This window comes from Danio rerio, chromosome 17 (assembly GCF_049306965.1).
Source record: "Danio rerio strain Tuebingen ecotype United States chromosome 17, GRCz12tu, whole genome shotgun sequence".
Lineage (NCBI taxonomy): Eukaryota > Metazoa > Chordata > Actinopteri > Cypriniformes > Danionidae > Danio > Danio rerio.
Genome location: NC_133192.1, coordinates 19122501 through 19146695, shown reverse-complemented (window position 1 = coordinate 19146695; position 24195 = coordinate 19122501). Strand labels below are relative to the sequence as shown.

Here is a 24195-nt window from a genome sequence, read left to right as displayed (position 1 = left end):
AACACATAGAGTATCCTCATGAAAGGAACATCTGGTGATCCAGCGAGGCTTGTTCAGATAGATTCCCTATATGCATAAAGCCTCTAGAAAAGCCCAAAGATAAATAACTTCAGAGAAATTTCGTCATGCACGTAAAGAAGTTAGAAGATCTGTCTTAGTTCATCACCATATCAAATCTATACAGCTGTGACCTTACGGCCTGAATGAAAAAGATGTCTGGGTTTCAAATAAACCCATCTGGAGTGAAACGTCTAACACATGACAGCATATCAGGTGGATTTTGGAACAGGATTAGTAAAAATCATAGCAATAATTCTTTTACTTTAATGATGCAGGAAAAGCCTGTTTCCCAGACCTCTGGAAGGTCTCTTTCAAGGTTTCGTATACAAAAAGTGCTCTTCGACTTCTTTGATTTCCACGGTGCATATCTGTCAATCGATGCTCTGCTGGGTTACCATTAGCAACATAACAAAACAGACAGCAGAGAAACATCAACAAGGAAGAGGAATCGCATGCTTGCTGTTGCCGCTCATTCTGAGACAGTCATGGCTCACTCTCTTGACAGCTGTTTGACATTACGGGTAATGCCGCGTTCAGCGAATGGAGTGGGCCTGCAAATTCCTGGAGGAAGACTCAAGAGTCGGGACGGTGCATGCAGGTAAATGATTACACATTAAGGGATATGTATCTCTTTCATCTGGTTTACTTTAATATGGAGACATGCAGTCTGTGAGGGAACAAAAAAGGCTTCCCGTTGTCCTCAAACTATGACAGTACTCTAAAGCACTTGGCTGGTTCTTACTAATCATGTCAACCTAAAGTCTCAAACCTCAAGAATCAGACAGATGATGGTGATTTGTTTTAACATGTTAAGGCATTTTAAAGTGATTAAATATAATTGTATTGTTTAAAGTGTGTAATGCTTTACAATGTAACTGTAAGTAAAACATTACCATGTTTCTTCAAGCTGAATCAGATTCTGTAATGTCTTAAAGATTATTCATGAAGTAAATATAAAAAAATAAAACTTAAATGACCCGATTCGCATTCTCAATAAATATGAAACAAAAAACCATTATCAAATCATAAACGATCAAACAGTACTGAAACAGAATTGTGTTTACCATTATTTACATCGAATAAAAAGACATTCGGTGTAATAGTTTTGAGAATTCACACTTAGATTTTGCTTGATATAATTGTAGATTTGGCATGCTGTCCCGGGAGAGAATCCTGAGCTCAGAGATACTAGAGCCCAGGGCTACCGCCTGGGCATGTAGCACAACAGGGGGTTCAAGATCAGGTAGGTCTTGAGAGCTTTCCCTAGTAAAGGAAGAAAGGGGGAGATGGGGTGCAAGTTTTTTTTTTTTCAAAAACAAAGATGAAGAAAGTAGGATGAATGGGCTTATTTATTGGGGGCTAGAATTCATCTGATTGGTCTAGCAATGATATCTGATTAAATTAGCAATGATTACTGATCCAAGGCCAGCCACAATCAATCATATCACATGCTCCTCTCGAAATCAGTTTATAAAACTTTATTAAACACCAAACACTTGTCAACCATGTTTAACCAGATATACCAAAAAACATTGGATAAACAACAATTACCCAGCAGGCACAGGACGTCAACATGATATCAGATTGACGTTGTACAAAATGTCGTGGCGACGTTGCATTTTGCTTGGAAAAGAAATTCGTGCTGACGTCAGAACCCAACGTCAAGCCGTCGTCAATGTCCAACCTAAAATCAACCAAATATCAACATCTAATCATGTTACAGCTTGACGTTGAATAGATGTTATCACTACAACATCTCTGCGACCTTGGATTGGTTGCCTTACCTGATGAATATATGTCAATGTCAGTATTTGATGTCAATATAACGTTGGTTTAAGATGTTGGTTCAATGTTGGATTTTGGTCACTTTCCAACCTAAAATCAACCAAATATCATTGTCATTTGTCTTCGTTATTGGACGTCAAAATAACGTTTTCCTTAGATGCTGCCTAGACTTTGAATTTTGGTCACGACCTAAATCTAACCTAATGTTAATGTCTTATGACGTTGTGTGCCTGCTGGGTAACTCATTAGAAATCTGTTTATCATTCAATCAATTTGCCCAGGTTTTACCAATTTTTTAAAGCTAGAAGCAAGAAGATTTCTTGTTTTCATTTCGTGTCATTTAAACTAATATAAATTTGAGTATGTGTTTAGTATCACGTGTCAATATAAAACTTTTTAATTAGATCAGGATATTTATGTTGTTACATAAAAATATATGTTACACTAAATGGCAAAATAACATTATGTCACCTATATTTTGACATTTTGTTTTACATTGGTCATTTGAAAGATGATTTAGACTTGATTTATTTGATGTGGACACCAAAATCGGATGCCTTAGCTTGAAAATAAGAAGAAAATGCTTTTGTCGAAATGAAAAGAATAAAAGATTATCACAGCCTGAAATGAAACACGGCTCCTACATTTTGGTTCTATTATTAACTACTTAAATTTTTTTTTTGCTCTATTTTTCCCCCGACCCACACATAATACAAAACCAACTTTTTCTATTTCTTTAAAATATACATTGACGAATTGTGCAGAAAAGGCTCAGGAACGTTTAAGTGTCAAGACATAAAAAGGGTCAATGTTCATGTTGTCTTTAGCTGCATGCATCCTCTCAAACATGCAATAAGCACCAGATGAAACACAGTTTCGACTTTACATTTTTGGGTCATGCTGCGCTTCAAAGGCTTCTCATGGAGGCCCTGTCTATAAGCCACCAGAGACTTCAAAAGAACAGCAACACACACGCATAAATCAGGAAGAGACACATATGTCCTCATCATGCCCACATCATACTGAAAGCCACTACATCAGCCTTACTTTGAAATCGGCATCTCAAACTCTCAGGGAGGGTTGCACCAACAAAGATTGAGATTTAATCTAGATCAAATCAAGGGTTATATAATAATTCTGTTGCTCTAAACATTAAACTTTGCTTTTTAAAACAACAAGCTATATTTAAAGCATCGGTTTGATCCTGGAATTCCACAATGAACCTGGATTAACTAGAATTATGACGTGATTAAAACCAACAAAGGTTGATTATGTTCAATAAACAAGAAACAAAGCTTTATTGCTAATTATAACTAAATCTGTGAAAATTTGTTTAAGGAAGCTTTGTATGATCATATTAAATGTTTTCATTGACTTTTGTATGTCTGAAATACACTTTCACACAAAGCAACTTGTGTGAAAGTTGAGATGTTTGAACCTGGATTTAATTTTTGGCAATGAACTGGATTAACCAAAGCTCCGACACATTAAACTAATATTTAAATTTCAGACATGAATTAACTTTACAATTGCTTGCTAAGGTTAAGGGTTCTCAAAATTGATGTACTTATTTGGATTCATCTTGGTTTTTTTCTAACTGTCATGTTATGTGTCCTTATATACTGTATATAATATTTCCTTAAAATATTGTCTCAATTTGTTCCATTAATTGTTAGAAATCATTTTCCATTGGTTACAAAATGAGCTCCTAATACACTGCCATTTTCTCATTATGTATGGGTTAATTATTTGAAAGTGATCAATATACTGGCAGCTTATTATTTGATTTATTTGTATTCAAATTACTACCACTTGCATGCATGAATCCTTTGAAGTCACTCAAATGTGACAGTAATATTGTACACCTCTATTTGTAGACTGAAGAAGAATAAATTACAGCCTTATTACATATTTTAATCACATATTTGATAATACGTGTGTTAAAATTAGGTGATGCTGATTAAATTAAAAATAAAACCCAAATCAACTACTCCGCACGTAAATCCTTGTTGGTGCAACCCACCCAGATCATCTTGGTGGATTTCAACATGTGGCATCTCTGCTCTTCCTCACCATGAGGCTCGGTTTGATGGTCCCAATGTTCCCTTTCTTACGCAGCAAAGGAGAGAAGGGGGTGTTTGGGTCTGACTGATCAAAGCTTCTCTCTACTGATCATGCATGGCCTGCCTTGTCTCACTTCACTGCCTGTGTGTCTCCCACACGCAAAACAGATGTCCTCTGCTCCAGACGATAAACTTCACCCTGGCGCTCTGCTCAAGTTCATCATCACATGGGGCGAGGATAAGAAAGAGGAAGCTATATTATAATTATTTTTTTTCCATTAACATTCAGTATGTTCTGACTTGTTGAACGCAGGTTGCCTGAGAAAGACCTTCGTGTGATTACCGAATGTCAAGATGATATTAATGTTTTCAAATTCATTGATTCTCGACGCAATACAACTACAACTTAGGCCTTTATCCCTGGCTGTGATAAAAAAAGCGTTAATGATTAGATAAAACCTTAGCGAGAAAAGTTTGTACTCGTCTATTCAATGTTGTCATTCTGCGCATCAGCTTCCCATTCGTACTGTACGTAGCGCGAGTCATGATGTTCGATGCTAACAAATGACTCATATGAACTGATTCTTTTTAGTGAGTCTGTCAGATTTTACATGGCGCTGGTTTGAATCAAACTCAGTGAGTGAGTGACTCGTTTGAAGCTGTTACTTACGCTTTTGCTTGAACTGAATCAGCTAAAAACTGTTTTAGTGATGTTTAGTTGATGTTCATGAAACTTGTTTATACAAGACGTGTAATGTAAGAATCATATAGCATTAATTTATTAAATTAAAATGATATAAATCATTAAATCATATAGCCTTCATTGATAATGAATCAAATAGCATTATTTTGCTATTTGTCGTGTTAAATGTAAAATAACTACCATTAAATTGAACAATCTTCTCAAGATTTTAACGTTACCTCAGACCACCCCAAGGAGTGCTCATTATATCCAAACAGGGCATTTATTTCTAAAATTACTAAAACTTTCAAAAATACAAAACTTATGTTAGGTAGTGGTACTTTAGTTACACAGTCATAACTGATAAATAAATGTTGATTTAAAGCTTACCTGTTCCTCTTCAATATCGAACCAATGTTATAATTTCGACTATATGCATCGGGTAGCCTATGTTAAAGTCAACTTCATTTCAACATTGAATCAATGTTTTATCCTCAATGTTATAACTTTCCGACGTACCAACCAAATGATGACTTTTTTTTTTTAATGTCGAAATTTGATTGATGACTGATGCTGACGATTATAACCATTGACATTGATTCAGCGTCGGCTTGCTATCTGGGTACTCTCATCTATCATCTTATCTTTAGAAAGCCACTGGACATGTGACCAAGCTCAAATGTTATTGATTGCCAAGTAGGCATGGGCCGGTATAAGATTTTAATGGTATGACAACCCTGGATAAAAATATCACAGTTTCTGGGTATCATGGTATTGTGCTCACTGCTCTAAAATATATTCTTTTTAAATGTCTGGGTAAAAAACAAAAACTTTTTCCCCTTTGAAAACAAGATATTCTATTTTTTGAAAGATTTATGATAGTTTGGAGCAGTAAACACGTCAGGCTAAATAATTCAAATGAGTCACTGACTTCAGCTGTCTTCATTAGTTTCAAAAACACAGATTTTTTTTACAATTTAAAAACAGCATCTTTGGATATTTTTTCTGCTGTAGATACTGTTGTCCTAAAAAACTACAATAAGATGTAAATAAAAAATCTTACACATACTTTAGGAACAGTATTACAGAAAATTTTGGCAGTTTTAAAACCATGACTTTTCTAAACCGCAGTATACCTAGAAAACAGTTATCAAACCATGCCTATTGCCAAGTTTAAGTTTTGAAATAATTCAAATTACTTGTTGCCAATACAGTGATAATGAAAATAAGTAGGCTGTATTTAAATAACTGTTGCATTGATTTTCACCCTCGAAAGAAGTAAGCTGCATTATTAAGGTAATTTCCAAATATAATGTAAAAAATGTGAGTAATCATACTATTTTACCCTTCAGAAATTATCAGCAATTATCAGAAATTATCAGAAAAAAATCTTAAATTAATTATGATTTTTGTGATATTAAATGAAGCATTAAACATCTCTAAGTAAATCCCAAAATGTCAGCAAGAAATTTAAACAGACTTCCTACCATGTTTGCCATATTTGTTTCTACGATTGTTGCAAAATTTGCATAAGATGGATAACAAATAGCCTATTTTGATCTTGGGTCAGCAGCAAGAGATAAAGTAATGTAATTTTCACTTTGCCTACAACTGCATTTCTGGTGTGATCTGATATGGACACATATATGAAGAGAATAAGCCGGTAAGATTGAGTATTCTTGTGATATCATGTCCTATTATTGGTTCATTTAGATGTCTTTCATTTGTAGCATTCCAGTTGAACTGCATCAGAGTTCATTAAGAAACGTACTGTAAGTGGACCAAAACCCATTATTTTAATGGCTTCTGTCCACTTATTTGGTTCAAATGGCAGCATTCACCTTTATCTAAATGAACCTCACTAACAAAGTAATAGCACCAGATTTTGTTTTCATCGAATCAAACCTAAAAAGTGTGAACGCACTCTTCGAAAAGAGTAAATGGCGAAGCAACACATCACAATTCGAAGCAGTGCAAACATATCGACTAATCGAAGTGCACAGTTGGAGTGCAGTTGGGAACTACTGTCCATTTTTTACAGCTGTGTGGAAACCAATGAGATGTTACCATCAACAAGGATTTCTCTGCCTGCCTGTAGTGAGTGCAGTGAAGGATTTCAAGTGTTTCCTTCCTTTGTGCGCCTTCCAGAGATCTTTCATACCTTCCCCTTCAATCATTCGATAATCAAACCTCTGAGAAAAAGTCAAGCCAACATAAGCTCCTCACTCAACATCGCCATTTGTATTAATCTCCTTCTTCACATGGATGAAACTGCTTAAACACCAGCTGAGACGAAAGGGATGGCTATGATTTCACAGGAGTGCTACAGGTTAATACGGGAAATAAGCGGCTCACAATAACTGACTTGAACAGAAGTCCCTGAAGCCATAATTCCTCAACTAAGAGGGCCAACAGAAACAGCAGAGGTAAAACAGCAATGCTACTCGCGAGCAGAGTGACACGGTAATGATGGAATCCTGCCCAGATCCTGGCAGAGACCATCATTGTCTTCATGCCTGTATGTTATTCTTTCGCTGTATTTTTTCTCTTCCAGCATACCACCATGTTACAATCTGATTCTTTTGGCATGCCTCAACAGCATCAGTGTACCATGTGTTATCTCCCCTCACAAACAGTTATTGTGTTTTATAGGACGTGCCATCTGGACGCGCGCTGAGACCTATGAGAATAAACGAATACATCTCTGCCAAAATAAATACCACACACACACACATGGTGCGAGGATGCTTTGAGCGGAATATGCTTGAGTCGTAGTGCCACCACAACAAGGGGAAGACATCAGGGGACCAGAGCTGGAGAGGCAACAAAGTCCCAAAGCACATGAAACATTCAGAGTCTGATTTCTCCATCACTCTCGCTAAGCATTACCTCTGACCGCTTAGAAAGAAAGCAAGTGGGACGCATTAGCGACAGAAAACTGAGCGGCTTGATTCAATGTAATGGATGGATTTGATTATTCTTTTCCAAAAAGAAGGAAAAGAACGTTTTTCTTTGAGCCAAGGATTAATCACACTGTCAAAAGTCTTTATTCCTTGTTGGCATGTCATGCATTTAAGCTCATTTCGGCCTCTGGGTAAAAAATTGTTAATGTATTTCTCATTATAGGGTCTTATATAACAATGCATTGTCTTGTAGTTACAACTTAATTGATCACAATTCATTTTTTGAGGGGGGATCCGGGGTTGGGGGAGGGGGCATCCCCCTTATGGAAAAAAAAATGGCAAAAAGCATCCCCTTTGTAAAACCACCATCCCCCTCACCATCTCCTTTAGATAAACAACAAGTGTGTGTAATGTAAAACTTAGCATGCAACTTAAATATTAAAATTCTCTACTTATGGTAATTTATGACTTATAAACAATGACAATTGACCAATCAGAACTCAGGAATGTAATAAGGCGCCATGCACAAGAGCAATACAGTTCTTTGCTTTATTAATAATTTATTATTAAGTTCATTGCATTCATGCCACCTCTGTCATGATCACCATCGAGATCTAACCACCAGATGTCGCTGGTAAACACTCACACACACACAGGACTACAAATCCGCCTTCTTCTGGACTACATATGCATACATGCACTTCTCCCAGACACTCACGCCTGCTCACTCATCTAGCTTGATTACATTCACACACCTGAGGACTTTCAGAGACTGATTAACACACACTATTTAAGCCACACATTCACCCCTTCAGTTTGCCGAGTCTTGTTCACTGTATAGATGACATTACAATGCGTTAATCCTGTATTGGTTTCCTGTGTTTTTTCGACTTAGCTTTGTACTCTTGTTCTCCCTGCCTGCCGCGTGCTTTTTTGACCTCTCGCCTGTGTACTGATTAGGATTCTGGACTGCCTGAATATATCTGTTTATACCTGTTGACCATTGCTTACCTGACAACAATTAAAACCTGCATTTGGATCCTACCTTCTGTTGTGAGCGTCATCTCCCCGTCGTTACAACCTCCTACGCCTTAAAGTCAATTAATAAATAAACTGTAAATATATCTAAATGCCAACTTTGTTTTTTCTTTACCGTCTTTTTTTTTTGTCAAGAGGAATTTTGTTGATTTAATCTGATTGAAAGATATTTCTCCTGATTTAATTTCAGTTTATATAAAAAAGCTCATGTAGTTGGGCCACACAAGGTAAACAAAGTGTTGTAAAAAAAAAAGGTGAATTTATTTTTAATCGTCATCCTAATGATACTGGCATCCCCCTTATGGAAAAAAAGCATCCCCTTTGTAAAACTATCATCCCCTGTTACCACCCCCTTTAGATTAACAACAGTGTGTATAATGTAAAAACTTATGTAAATAAAAGTGTTGGAAATAAAAAGGTAAATTCATATTTAGTCATTATCTTAATGATACTGTAAAAAACAAGGATATGTGTGTTTTTGAGAGAGAACGCTTGGTGGTTATTTAAAAAATCATTTTCTCAAATTAAAACTGTATTTAGACCTATTTTGTTATCATTGTGTGAGTGTAGCTACAGTACACCACCCACCCCAACTTTTTTTACAATTCGACCACTGTTTACAACAATTATAATGTTTAAGTTCTTATAAATGTGACTTTGTTGCAGATTTATATGTCAAATTTTCGACTTTATATTTTACAACTGCAACTTTAGGGGCGGCACAGTGGCTCAGTGGTTAGCACTGTCACCTCACATTAAGAAGGTAACTGGTTCGAATCCTGGCTGGGCCAGTTGGCATTTCTATGTGGAGTTTGCATGTTCTCTAGGTTTCCTCTGGGTAGTCCAGTTTCTCCCACAGTCTAGAGACATGCGTTATAAGTTAATTGGATGACCTATATTGGCCGTAGTGTATGAGTGCATGTGTGAGTGCAAAAGTGTATGGGTGTTTCCCAGTACTGGGTTGCAGCTGAAAGGGCATCCGCTGTGTAAAACATATGCTGGAATAATTGATGGCTGTTCATTCCTCTGTGGCCATGTCTGATAAATAAGGTACTAAGCCAAATGAAAATTAATGAACTGCAACTTTACCCAATAGTATCTGGCTGCAGACTTGCACATGCAAGCTGAGACATGCAATCTCAGACACATGCACTCAATAGAGCTATTATGTCATTGTGAGAGGTAAGGTTAGGTGTATGCATGAATACTGCATGCAGTCTCAGCTTGCATGTGCATCCGGTCTGCAGCCAGACCTTTCACACTTTACTTCTCATATCACTGTTTCTCATAAATGCAACTTCCAGTCTCAAAGCTGGGACTTTCTTTGGATGGCCTCATTATTTATAAAAAAAAATAGCCCCTTCATATCTAATATGTCACATTCATAATCTAATCTCTCACAATGTATACTTTCACACATTTAAAATGATATTAAAATAATATAATGTTAATGGATGTTGTGGCTTAATATTTCAATACTTTATTTTTAGGAACTGCAACATTCTTAAAACCATTGCTGCATCCCAATTTGCATACTATCCATCCTAAATAGTACTTGAAAATAGAATTAGTATGTCCTTCACCATACTATGGTGAAAAGAGTAAGTCAACGGTTCTCGGATGATTTACTAATTCCGGTAAAAATTTAAAGTGTAGAACTGTCCATACACTAACAGCTGATATTGATCACAGTACATTGCGTGTTGGACGTGAATTCGATTAGAACTACAAACGAGAGGGAAAAGTTAATAAACTACAAACATGGTGGACGCGCGAGACCAACCGTTAAGTAGAGAGGCTTTGGTAAAGATTCTTGTATGACTGTAAATTAATATCTAGCCCACTGTAAAATATTTAAATCACGTTTTCTGTGTTATATTTTATCTGCAACAACAATACTGAACTTATATAAAGATGTGTTTGGATATTAACAAGATTAACCTGCTGCTGCTTCTCCAGTAACGTAGGAAATTAAATATGACAGAAATGTGAATGATGTGTGGATGATTGACAGGGCTCAGAACTAAGCAACACAATGACCTGTTAACGATGAAGAAGTATGTGAAGTAAGCTTGCACACTTTTCTTTTAGACACTCAATAGTACATATTTTTCCTTCACAAAAAAAGTACATACTTTTAGGACGTAGTAGAAGTATGCGAATTGGGACGCAGCACATGACTTCATATCTTATAATTCCAGCTTATATTCCTCATAGGAATAAACAACTTTATCATAATTTCAGCTTTATATCCCAAAACCGCAACTATATTTCTTACATTTGTTGTTCAAAAATCACACTATTTTTGTTACTTAATTTCTAGTAAAAGCAACTGACTTTCATGATTGTGTTTCTATGACGTACTGTCACGTTTACCTTGATTGTTTTTTACACAGGCAGAACTGGGTTTCCATACAAAACACTTCTTTGTGCTGCAGCAAGACGTGCAAGTGAAACTCAAGGATAGATGAATATACAGTATCCCACACAGATCCACGTCTGGCTTCTCTCAGATGGCTTGTGTCAAACACTGTTCATTAACGTCATGTAAGCCTCAGAAATCACATCCCGCTAGGAGGAATTCCTGTTGACACTCGATAACCAACTGGTACCAAGCGCACCAGCGGTACTACACTTTTGGATACCAACTATATTAACATTAAAAGTTTAAAACAAATGTGAATTGGATGCATATCTGCTCTTTTTACGAGCTTCAGATGTTTATAATCAGATCTCGGTGCTGCACAACATGTTTTGTAGGGCCAAGATCTAAAAAAAGTTGTACTCAGCAATATGAAGGCACGTTATTAAATCTATTTCTACATTCAAGCTGGTGGTATGTGTGTGTTCTGGTGGTTTTTGTGAAATATTATCAGGGTTTTCTTCATTAAATTCTTCGAATATAGCCTTTCGCAGCGTCTTACCAGGGCATTCGCTAACAGATTATGGTTTACAGTTACAGCTTAACCTCAATTAGAGCACTGGACATTTGAGAGCTTTCCGCACCCGACTCATAAGAAATGGCAACATGAACTTCGAAGTGGGGCTCAAGAATTTGGCGCCATTTGTGGAATTGGTGTCTGCTTGGGTCGAGGAGAGGAACAGCCCTGTGATTATTGGGCTTATCAATTATAGCACCAAGGCCGCTGAACTCATATGCAATTTCCCAGAGTGTGGCGTATCGGGTTCCAGCTGGCTGTTTAGATTAGTAAGTGTCAGCTTTTGTGTAAAGCGAAGACTTCCTGTTGCGCAGGGGAAACAATGGCCCTCCCATGTCTGCATGAACCCCGGTGGCTACTTTAATAAAAACATCTTTCCCAATTGGCTTAAAAGGTGGGGGAGACGTGATGTTTTTGCAGAATGCACAAAGACGGTCTTGTCCCACCCTAGTATCACCGCACAGAGATCTGCTTTCTGTAAGATCTTCGCACCTTGGAGCAAGATGTGTTTTAACCCCCTGCTTAGGTTTTACATAGAGAGTGGAGTATCTGTTATATTGATGCATGAGGGGCTTTCGTTTTTACATTTTGGGATGGTGGACTTGTGTTCGAAATTCTTCTCAGGAGGAAAATGACTATTAAAAGGCAGCCTGGGGTGGGCTTGCATTTCCTCTCTGCGTTAACACTCCATAAAGCTGATCCGTGAAAAAAAAAAAGTCACTGCATAACCCAGGATTCAATGTGACCTCACTTTTCAGCTGAAGGAGAAATTAATGAATTAAATACCCAAAACAAGCCATGAACATTAGACTGTGGTTTATCATTTAACAGATGGGGTAAATTAACCACTCCGACATTCCAGGCATTAAGCACATTTTAACTATGGAAACTGCATTTCGGTGTGGTTTGACCTCAGAGAAACTTATTCCCGGCTCTTTCTGGATATGAAGTGATATTATATGAGATAAAATGAGATTTATACACTACCTGTCTGACACCTGCTGCTCTATATAAAGACTTATTTGAATTCATTGAGTTCTGGTACACAGGAGAGAAGACTGGGGCTACTGTAGTTGTCATCAAATATATCGATTCACTGTTTAGGGGTATTGGTACATTCATTTTCCTTGGGCTAAGTCCCTTTATTCATTGGGGATCGCCACAGTGGAATGGACCGCCAACTTATCCAGCATATTTAAACAGTGGCAACCCAGTACTAGGAAAGTATTAGTACATTTAAAAATATATTAGAACTTTTTGAATATGTGCTGATCAAGGTTTTCGCCTGAGAGTTTACACTGGAATATATCCCATGTGACAACTAGTCGTAATCTTCCCTATATATAGCTTCTTCTGTTGACCAAAGCTAAACAGCAAAACACATTAATATTGTTATCAGTGGTGTAAAGTAACAAAATTTATTATTATAAAAATCAGTCCTGTGATTCTTGTCCAATCAAACCACACATAGAAAGTAAATCGCATCTTAATGAACTACCTCAAGACATGGGCGATTTATAATTGCAGCAAAATATTTGGAAGCATAAAAATGTCCAAGAAGACATACAAAATATTTACACCCATTGACTCAGAGACTGTTTAGATGCATGTCACTGATGAGAAGATGATGGATTAGACGGTTTAGTGTATGATGACCGAAATGACCTGAAACACCCAGCAGGCACAAGATGTTAACATGGTGTTAAATTGAAGTTGTACCTTAATGCCTTGAGGATGTTGCGTTTTGTTTGGAAATAAAAAACGGTTTGACTTCAGAACTTAAAGTCAGGTCGACGTCAACTTCCAACATAAAATCAACCAAATATCAATGTCTAATGATGTTACAGCTTGATGTTGTGTGGATGTCACGTTACCACTATGACATCTATCAGATGTTAGATTTTGGTTGCCATACCTGACAAATGTCAGTTTTTGACATCAATATGAGTTAAAATGTTGGCTCGACTTTGGATTTGATCACTTTTTTAACACAACCTAAAATCAACCAAATATCAATGTTATTTGACATTGATATTGGTAATCAAAATAACGTTATCCTTAGACACTGGCTAGACATTGAATTTTGGTCACCTGACGTCACAACCTAAGTCTAACCTAATATTAACGTCTTATGACGTTGTGTGCCTGCTGGGCAATACCTAAATGCACTACAGAATGTTACGTTTACACACATCCACAAATTACATGTAAATGCATCAGCTTTTTACAATATATAATACTCACTTCTCACTACTCTTAAGTACTTTTGAAGGGATTTTACTCATGCTTTGAGTAATTTTTACCACAGATACTTTTACTCTACTTGCACTACATTTTAAGCAAGTAATGGTAGTATGATTTTTCAGTACTCTTTACAACACTGGCTGTGATTTTTGACTTATTAATTTAACTGCTTTGCATTATATTTTTATATTAATTATTTTCTTTGTGAATATATTTTAGAATTGTTTCCTTTGTATCAAAGCTGGATTTTCAGTATTATTTAATGTCACATGAGTCTTTACAATTCTAATATACTGATTTGCTGCTCTATTGTGCTAAATTATTATTGCCGCTGCGGCTTACTTAATAATAATTGTACTTATATTTCTGAAAAAATGTATGTCACAATTGAATAATGTGTATTAATAATTACATTCTTAAATTAATTGTATTCCATCCATGACTTGGCACAAAATATGTTCAGATTTTATTGGTTCAAGACTTAATTGGCATTATAAGTAGTCACGTTTCCAAGTTCCAAGTTTTGATATCATTCATTTATTTAGACAACTAATTAACTGTGCAACCACTGTAAAATGATGTGCTCTAAAAAGATTTTGCAACATCTTAACATGCAATAAATTGTATGTGCCCATGATGCATACAAGTATTTATTTTTTAATTAAATAGATTTAAGACATTCCAGAAAATGATTAAGCAGCACAACTTTTTTCAGCTTTAATAATAAACAGAAAATCATTTTTAAAGAAAAAAATAGCCATACATTATTTTTCACCTATATAATAGCATGGTAAACTTGTTTTACTACAATGCCATTACCATCCAAAATACTTTTTTAATGACGTTTAAATATTTTAAGTTTTACGTTATGATATCAAGCATTCATTACAACAATCTAACTCAGCTGAAGTTGTCAAATAAAAGGTTAAAAAAGTCTAATACGCTTAAATACATATATTTTAAAAAAAGACTGATGTCAATCATACCTCCAGAGATGCACCACTCTTGCTCTTGATGTGATTTGCTCTGCGTCTTTTTGCTGGGAAGCCCTTCACCATCAGAGCACAAAGTGTCAAGAAAACTGCCCACCGTAAAGCCTGGCTTCGAATCAGCATGACTTTCGTGGAAAATAATAATAATAAAGTCACTATATACTACGATGTTACAACTGAGCTGCACTTTTGATCAGATGAAATGCGCTCTTCAGTCCCAGTTCACGTATGCTTATCTACGAGCATCCCTCGTAGAACACCAATCCATCTAAAACCTCAGAAACACACATTTAAACCGATAATGAGCAGCCTTCAAATATCATGTCCGCGTGTTCCTCAGATCTCCTGCCTCAAAGAGTTTCTTGGTCTCCAAACGAACTTTAATATCCTTCTCGGAGTTCTTCAGATGATCTTCCATGTGTCGCGAGTTTCCTTCTGTCCAGTGGATTTGCGTGAAGATCGCTCTGGTTTGTGTGTGCGGTTTTATAGTCCCTCAATCACGCGTTATTGAGGCTCCAGAATCTACATTGGTCATCCGTGAATGAATGCAGGTCTGTGATGCGCTCTTGAGTGATCCAGAAATAAATCTACACCTCATGCAGGTAGTGTGTGGTGTGCTGAAGGACCCTCAGTCTCTCACTGGCTGGAGGAGACATTGATCTCCCTTTGCTAGTGTGACGTTCCTGGAGGAGGGGTTCATATATTATTACACACTTATTGACTGACTGACTGACTGACTGAATGAATGAATGAATGAATAAATGAATGACAGCTGGATCTCAGAGGGGCTGTAAATCATCAAAATAATGTGTGAATGTGAATGAGGTTTTGGGTTAGTTTAAAGGCATTTTATGGTTTGTATTGAAAAAATAAGTAAGACATATAAAGATAGATTTTTTTCTTCAACGAGGATGCATTAAATCACCAATATGCTGTTTCAATAGGTTTCTGTTTTAAATAAATGCTTCAATATTATTTGGACAAAATATTGTCCAGAAAAAAAATCTCTAATAAATAAAAATCCATCCATCCATCCATCCATCCATCCATCCATCCATCCATCCATCCATCCATCCATCCATCCATCCATCCATCTATCTATCTATCTATCTTTTACTATTCTTATTTCTTAACTAATAGTTTAGTATATTAACTATAGTCAATAAAAATTGTATTATTATTGTTTAATATCGTTGAAAATATTTACTATGAATGAATTATATCAGGCGAAGCGCAGTGGGTAGTGCTGTCCCCTCACAGCAAGAAGGTCACTGGTTCGAACCTCGCCTCAGTTGGTGTTTCTGTGTGGAGTTTGCATGTTCTCCCTGCCTTTGCGTGGGTTTCCTCCGGGTGCTCCGGTTTCCCCCACAGTCCAAAGACATGAATTGGGAAGGCTAAATTGTCCGTAGTGTATGAGTGTGTGTGTAAATGTGTGTGTGTGGATGTTTCCCAGGGATGGGTTGCGCCTGGAAGGGCATCCACTGCGTAAAAACTTGCTGAATAAGTTGGCGGTTCATTCCGCTGTGGCGACCCCGGATTAATAAAGGGAATAAGCCGACAAGAAAATGAATGAATGAAATATATCAATCTCATTCTAGCCTCTGTCTTATGTAGGCGTATTTTGCGAACTGTGTAAACCGAATCTCTGCCAAAGATCAACTCCAAGAAGCTTAATATGTCCAGTATGTTTCCTCTAATGTGGTCTTGTGGTCATTTATGGGAAGTTCTCGGAGGTAATAATTCAAAACTATCGCACTTGCAATCTAGCAGCCACCGGATTACCATCATGATTTAATTTTGAAGAAACTTCAGACAATATAGAAATGTGCAAAAATGCAAAGTGAGAAAAGAAAACCAAGGAGCTCAACAATACATTTAGCCACTGTAATTTAATTTCCTTGGAGGAGCAAAACAACTCCTGAACCGATGAAGCCCACAGTGTACTTTGATTTAAAAGAAGGTCTTGAAAACAGTATGCACTACAGGCAGCAAAATCCAAACTGTATTAGAACACATATTGCGAATGTATGTTATATGCGGTATATCCAAGCAAGTTGTCTTTGTATCAGTATGGATCAATAATTGCTTTCTTAAAAGTCAGTCTTTAAAATATCAAGAAATTAGATTGATTGTTGTGATTGTTGTTGTTTTTCAGGTTGCATATAAATGAACAGGTAAAAAAAAAAAAGGTGATCAAATTAGCATCCCTTTTTCATGTCTTAACAAGCTTTTACTAAACTAAAAACATTAGAATGAACTACCTTAAAGCAACAGAAGCCACATGAAAAAACAAAAACAGAAAAAAACTGTGTACAGTTCAGCACCTTTAAAGCATCATAAACCAGCAGATTCAGTTTTCACATCCCACATGCTTCGCTGGGAGTAACAAAACGATATATAAAAATACTCATCAGTAGTCTGTGCACTGAGAGCTTGCACATCATGCATGTGCATATACCTGGAGCTGCCGTTGATGATTAAAGTACACTTCTCCGAATAACAGAAGATAATGAACAAAATAATAAATAAATGTGTACATTGTAGAGAGAAAGACATAACATTAAGCTCTTTGAGGAATGCTGTGTGGGTAACACTTTACAAAAAGGTTTAACACATCAGTTAGGTCACAATTCATGCTATTAAATACTGGCGTATTACCTATTACATATTAACTGTTCATTAGTAGTAATAAAGTATGATCTCATTCTAGATCCCTAATCCTACCCAAAACCCAAATCCTACCCAAAGCCAAATTTTACTTTACTAACTAAAAATTAGCAGCTAATTAGTAGTTTATTAAGCTAGTAGTGTTAGTTAATGGTTTGTTAATACCATGAATTGTGACCTAAACTAAAGTGTTACCTAAGGTTGTATTAGTTAATGCATTTACTAACATGAACAAACAAATGAACAATACATTATTTGTTCAAGTTAGTTAATGACAATACAGTTGTTCACTGTTATTTAATGTTAACTGACTGTGAATTACCTAATGTTAACAAAACTGAATGTGGATTTAAGGCAGCAGTAAATGTTGAACTATGATTTAAAAATGCAGTGTAAGTAATGTCAAACTTAGTTCATTTTAGTAAATACTTTAGTTAACATTAACTAATACACCCTTATTGTAAAGTGTGACTGGTGTGTTTTAAAGTGCCCCGTTATGCTTTTTCAGACATTTCATGTAGTGTTTATTGTACTTGAACTTTTAAAATAATAATAAAAATAATAATAATAAAAAAATAATAATAATAATAATCGCAAAGCTTCAGTTTTATTTTCTGCAGTTTTGTAACATGTTTGCATAATGCCAGTCTACGGTGGTCTTTGGTGACCATGAACATTGTTTACTTCGACTTTATGGAGAGGGGTCTGGCTGCAGACCTGGTGCAGTGCAATCTGGGCTGCATCCAATGCTTTTTAATGGGCTCACCTAACCCCACCCCTAACCCTACCCGTCACAGTGACGTCACTAGCTCCATTTGAGTGCATTGTGTCTGACAGTGCATCGCTGAGTGATGCAGTCTCAGCTTGCATCATAAAGGCTGCATCCAGATACTATTGACTTTATGTATGAACAGAAAATTATAAGACTAAAATATGTTGATATTTAATAATTTATACACTGTAAAAAGTGATTGTAGTACAAGTGGTTAAACCCAATTAGTTGACTTTACTAACTAAAACATATTTAGTAAACCTGTTGCCTTAAAATTATATAAATGAACTTGAATCAAGTTAAAATGGGTTTACTCTTTCTTCCATTAAAAAAAAAAATAGTATTTAACTTGTCGATCAGGTGAGGAACCATATGGTTCACTGTAAAAATAATTAAATAAAAAAATGGGTTCCACACAACCCCTCCATGTTGTTCAAACACAAATAGATTAGGTTAACCTAATCGTATTTGCAAATTTCAGTGGATTGAACATAAAACAATGTTCAATCCACAAAAAATTGTGAATTGTGTTGATAAGCTCATTTTAAATTAGTTTGAACAACCAGCAAAATACTGTGAGTGTAACTCTATTAACATTGATTACAATAGTGTTTTTTAGTCATTAAACATCAACTTCATTTTTATTCTTTTATAAGTTGTTTTAACAGATTTTAATCAGTGTATATATATATATATATATATATATATATATATATATATATATATATATATATATATATATATATATATATATATATATATATATATATATAAATTATAATTGTCTTTTATTCTGGTTTATGTAAAGCACTTTGAATTGCCATGGTGTATGAAATGTGCTACATAAATAAACTTGCCAAAAAAAACAAGTATCTAAAGAAGAAGGAAGCCATAGAGTTCACACAGCCGATTGGTTAACCGTTGTTGTATGTTGGGTGCAATCCGCGAAATGGCTTCTGGGTCCAAGCACTCTGTCAAACTAAATGGGAAGACTCATCAAATTGTAATAATACAAGTTTACAAAGCGATGTATTACTTATGAAAATCACAATCGCAATATAGACCAGAAGGTAATCATTTTTTTTATAAATTGGTAAAATTTAGCAATTTGTGACACAGCAAGGCCAGAGACTGTTGTGTACACTATGATTATATATAAAATTCACTTTAAAGTGTGACATGACTAAAAGGTGTCCATAAATGAACATTTTCTCAATTCAAATAAGTAGCTTGGACCTGGAAACAGCATTCCATACGTCACGACATAAGAAAACACATCTTTGGAGAAAAGCTAATCATTTAGGCCTAAGATTCTAGCCCTTCAAAACTATAATAAAAAATAAAAATAAAATAATCATGCATCTTTATTAATGGGCTGAAATTCAGGTATGGTTATAACAATTTGGTTATATTCTGACATGTGTTGTAAGCTGTAGACTAAATCACACTGATCTGACCAATAAGAGCAGAGTATGGACTCAGAGAGGTGGGGTTTAGAGAGACTCTTTGAACAAATCATTTCAGACCCTGTAAGAAAAGAGCTGACGTTTTTTTTTACTGCATGAAAATCTATAGCAGGAGACTCCAGAATTCAACTAGGAACCTTTAAAGTAGCAAAATAGGATGACTTTAAAGACTCTGAAAATAATATTATGACAAACTCTTGATAGAGAGTGATCTTAAAGGGATAGTTCGCCCGAAAAATGAGTTTGAACACAAAAGAAGATTTAAATTGGTAATCAATGACTTCTAAAGTATTAGTTTATCTCTATTATGTGTCAATTGCTACAGTAAATAGTGAGTACATTTTTAATTTTGGGTGCACTGTAAAACAACAACAACAACAGATATTTTTATGTTGCTTTAACATTTTAATAAGTTAATCAGGCTTCAACTAAATTAGTATTACAACGTTAATTTTAGTCAGTTTAATTGATGCAATTTGAGATGACTTAAAAAAAATTAATTTGATTGAAGGCAGCATGAATCTTTTTACAGTGTGAACTATCCCTTTAATAGTCATCAATGGCAATGCAAATACAAGCTTATAAGCCATCATAATTAAATGTTGCATATCGATCAAAAATTAAACCAATTTAAATGTTGTAGTTTCAACAAGACTTTGGCTTCCTGCAGCACATCTTGCACTTCGACTTGCATACAATCACCATCCAAGCCTCCTCAGAGGTGAAAATTTGATAAATATGCATGTTTCTACCTAGACTTCCCTCAGACATAACCAACTACGATTTGTATCTCGGCGAAAAAATAAATACCGTCGTAACATAAGAAAAACCAAGGCCAGATTGAATCAAGACATCAGAGTTGGCTGCAAGTCAAAATCTGTGGAAACAACAACAACCAGAGAGCAAAGTTGCAGAGCTTTGATTTAGGTAACACCGTGAACATACTGACAATGCAATAAGAAGAACCTGTAATTCCTTTCATAGGTCAGGATCCTCAGGATTAGGGGTTCACCGACAGTCTGTTCTCACTTACTGAAAGGGGAAAAACTTTTTTTTTTTAAACACAGAAATAGTTTTCGGGGGCTGCAGTGAAATATGGCTTTAGCAAGTACACAAGCAGCGAAGACTCCTGTGGCTGGCAGAGAAAAATCAATGTATTTATTTCTCTAAACGAATGCCACATCCAGTTAAAAACAGGCCCCAAACCTCACGTCATAACGAACCCGAGGTGACAAATGCTCTTGAGGAAACTGGGAATGACTAAACAAAACACTTCGTAAAAGCATCAGTGTTTTGTTGTTTTTCAGAGCTTCATGTGTTAAAATAAAGATAATATACCTACGTTTTTTTTTTTTTTTTTTTTTAAAAAGGTTATATTTATTAAGTGGTTCGCCGCCTCCTTTCGGAAAGCAGAAGATGAGCAGTGCACATTTGGTTCAGATTGTAAGTCTGTCACTCTTCGTTTTCTTCATATGTGGTTTCGTCAAAGGGTCGATCCAGGGAGGGAAGGACTTTGTGCCGCGAATACTTCAACTGCAGCAGATCTCCCACTTCACTGATCACATCCAGTGCCTGAAAACAATCAACATGCTCCATTACTTTTACGGTTACACATGTAAGCCATAACATGCTAATGCTGAGAAACGGCTGCCACCTACTAGGATGCGGAAACACTTTTTTGGTTCAAATTACCATTAGACTTCATATATTGTCAATTATTAAGTAATTGTGAATATATATTGGCTAGACATTCATAATGATTAATGAAACTGCAATAATTTTACAGATGTCATTTTTAAAGTAATGTTTTTCTTGTGACATATATTTGCAAGAATGTAAGAAATTAGAGACACTTCTGCAGCAAAACTAGCATTAGCGTTGTAAGTTAAAGTTTGATTCAATGATTGATTTGCATTCTTTAAGTTTTCAATGAAGTTTCTGCTAGACAAAAATGATCATAAATGCATTAATTTTGGGGCATCTAAATAAATAAAGAGATGTTATTTATTTACACACAGGCCACTCTTTTTAAGTACACCTTACTTGTACCAAGTTGGACCCACTTTTTTCTTCAGAACTTAATCCTTCGTGGCAAAAATTCAACATGGTACTATTGAGGAAATATTCCTCAGAGAATTTGGTCCATATTGGCTTGATAGCATCGTGCAGTTTCTGCTGTTTTGTAGGCTGCACATCCATTATGCGAATCTCCCGTTCCACCACATCCCAAAGGTTCTCTGTTGGATTGAGAACTGATGACTGTGGAGGCCATTGAGTACAGTGAACTCATTGTCATGTTCAAGAAACCAGTCTGAGATAATTTACACTATATTAGATGGAGTGTTATCCTGCTGGAAGTAGCCATCAGAAGATGGGTACACTGTGGTCATAAAGGGATGAACATGGTCAGCAACAATACTCAGGTAGGCTGTGGCATTGACATGATGCTCAATTGGTACTAATGGACATAAAAGTATGCCAAGAAAATATTCCCCACACCATTACACCACCACCATCATTAGCTTTAACTGTTGATGCAAGGCAGGATGGATCCATGACTTCATGTCATTGATGCCAAATTCTGACCCTACCATCTGAATGTCGCAGCAGAAATTGAGACTCATCAGACGAGGCAATGTTTTTTCCAATCTTCTGTTGTCCAATTTTGGTAAACCTGTGCAACTTGAGCCTCCGTTTCATGTTCTTAGCTGACAGGAGTGGTACCTGGTGTGGTCCTCTGCTGCTGTAGCCCATCTGCCTCAAAGTTTGTGTTGTGCATTCAGAGATGCTCTTCTGCATACCTCAGTTGTAACAAGTGGTTATGTGAGTAACCGTCGTCTTTCTATCAGCTCAAACCAGTCTGGCCATTCTACTCTGGCATCAACAAGGCATTTACACCCCCAGAACTGACGCTTACTGGAAATTATTTCTTTTTCAGACCATTCTCTGTAAACCCTAGACATGGTTGTGTGTGAAAATCCCAGTAGATCAGCAGTTTCTGAAATACTCTGACCAACCCATCTTCAAACATGCCACGTTTGAAGTCACTTAAATCCCCTTTCTACCTCATTTTAATGCTTGGTTCGAACTCCAGCAGATCGTCTAGACCATGTCTACATGCATAAATGCATTGAGTTGCTTCCATGAGATTGGCTGATTAGAAATTTTTGTTAAAGTGGCTGGTTAGTGTGTTTATTTAATCAAAACCTTTGATTGGTTTTATTTCTTTATTATTTTTGAAACTTGCATCAAGCATTTTAAATATAATTCTTAAAAACATAAAAAAAAAACTAAAAAACTAAATAATAATCAAAAACATGACTGAAAATATGCAATTTTTCTAATAAATTAGCCAACTTTTGGCTTATACTTTGGCTATAGCCTTTGAACATTCTTTGTCCTTTAACAAAGTAGAAAATGAAAAAGTAAAAGTAACCAAAGTAGGGTAACATTTAAATTTATTCACTTAGCAAATGCTTTTATCTAAAGTGACTTACAAATGAGGACAAAAGAAGCACTAAAAGTAAAACAATGATACATATAAAAATTCCCAGCTCTAAAACCTTCAAACTTTTATTACATAATCATTTAGCAATGGCAGAAATGCAAGATAACCCGTCAGAAGGACAGTACTGAAAAGCATGCTAAATATCTCCACAATGCAAAAAGATATATCAGGTCATGTAAGCTCTAATACCCTCAGACCTTGTTTTGCACTTTAAATAATCTTACTCATTCAGCAATGGAAGAAATGCAGGAAAACATGTCAGAAGGACAATGAAAAAATGTGTTGACGTGATAACTGGTCACATCAAAGTGCGCAGTGTTTTCTTAAGCACGGGGAGGGGGTCGACGGCCGGTGTGCTTTTCACCATAGTTAAATCAAAGTGTCCTTGGGGAGGCAGATTAAGATGCTCTTTGATCTCCTGCCAGTTCAGACCCCTGTGGCAGCGCTGCTTATGTAAAGTCCTCAACGGCTGCATTAATTTATAGCGCCAAAGACAGACTGAGGAGGAGCCAGGAGTTCTGTAGACGCAGATTACTTTCAAACATAGAGGGTGTATCCAGTTTGATATACTACATTTCAGAAGATTGATGGATAGGGGGTTTGAACTTGACGGGCAAAGACGATAAGTTTAATTCCTGTTGAAAGTAATCCTTTTTGAAATGCAGTACTTCAACTTTAACTTCAGTATGTCAAAGATTTTATGGTAGTTTTTTTTTCTTTAAAGGGGACACATCTTGATCCTTTTCATAAGATGTCAAATAAATGTCTGTGAAGTTTCAGCTCAAAAACCCACAGATCATTTATTACAGCTTGTCAAATTTACCCTATTTGAGTATGATCAAAAACATGCAATTCTTATATGGGTCCCTTTAAATGCAAATAAGCTGCTGCTTTTCAGACGAGGGGCGGATCCTTTACACATTCTTCACACATTCCAGAAACAACAAAACAAGCTAATATCACTGACAGAAACAACTAATTGTAAATTAATGCTGTACATGTTTAAACAGTAGTCAGAAATTGCTGAAGATAACTGGCTTACAACTTTTAGACTGAACTAGGACCTTTCTGAAAAC

General features: G+C 36.0%; 2 protein-coding genes and 1 long non-coding RNA gene across 3 annotated transcripts in view; 1 reads left to right on the top strand and 2 right to left on the bottom strand.

The window, feature by feature from the left end:
* Positions 1-15347, bottom strand: part of ism2a (isthmin 2a) — a 46191-nt gene extending 30844 nt beyond the window's left edge. The window contains exon 1 of the mRNA XM_003200340.6: positions 14701-15347. Coding sequence (XP_003200388.1) covers positions 14701-14829 — 129 coding nt within the window. The 5' untranslated portion in view covers positions 14830-15347. The remainder of the gene's footprint in view (positions 1-14700) is intronic.
* LOC141378545 (uncharacterized) lies at positions 476-8537 on the top strand. Its single transcript, XR_012393316.1, has 3 exons — positions 476-658; positions 1206-1303; positions 7243-8537. It is a non-coding gene; the product is annotated as an uncharacterized lncRNA (long non-coding RNA).
* A 1238-nt stretch (positions 15348-16585) lies between the features above and the next one.
* Positions 16586-24195, bottom strand: part of sptlc2a (serine palmitoyltransferase, long chain base subunit 2a) — a 56954-nt gene continuing 49344 nt past the window's right edge. The window contains 1 exon segment of the mRNA NM_001020619.2: positions 16586-21183. Coding sequence (NP_001018455.2) covers positions 21064-21183 — 120 coding nt within the window. The 3' untranslated portion in view covers positions 16586-21063.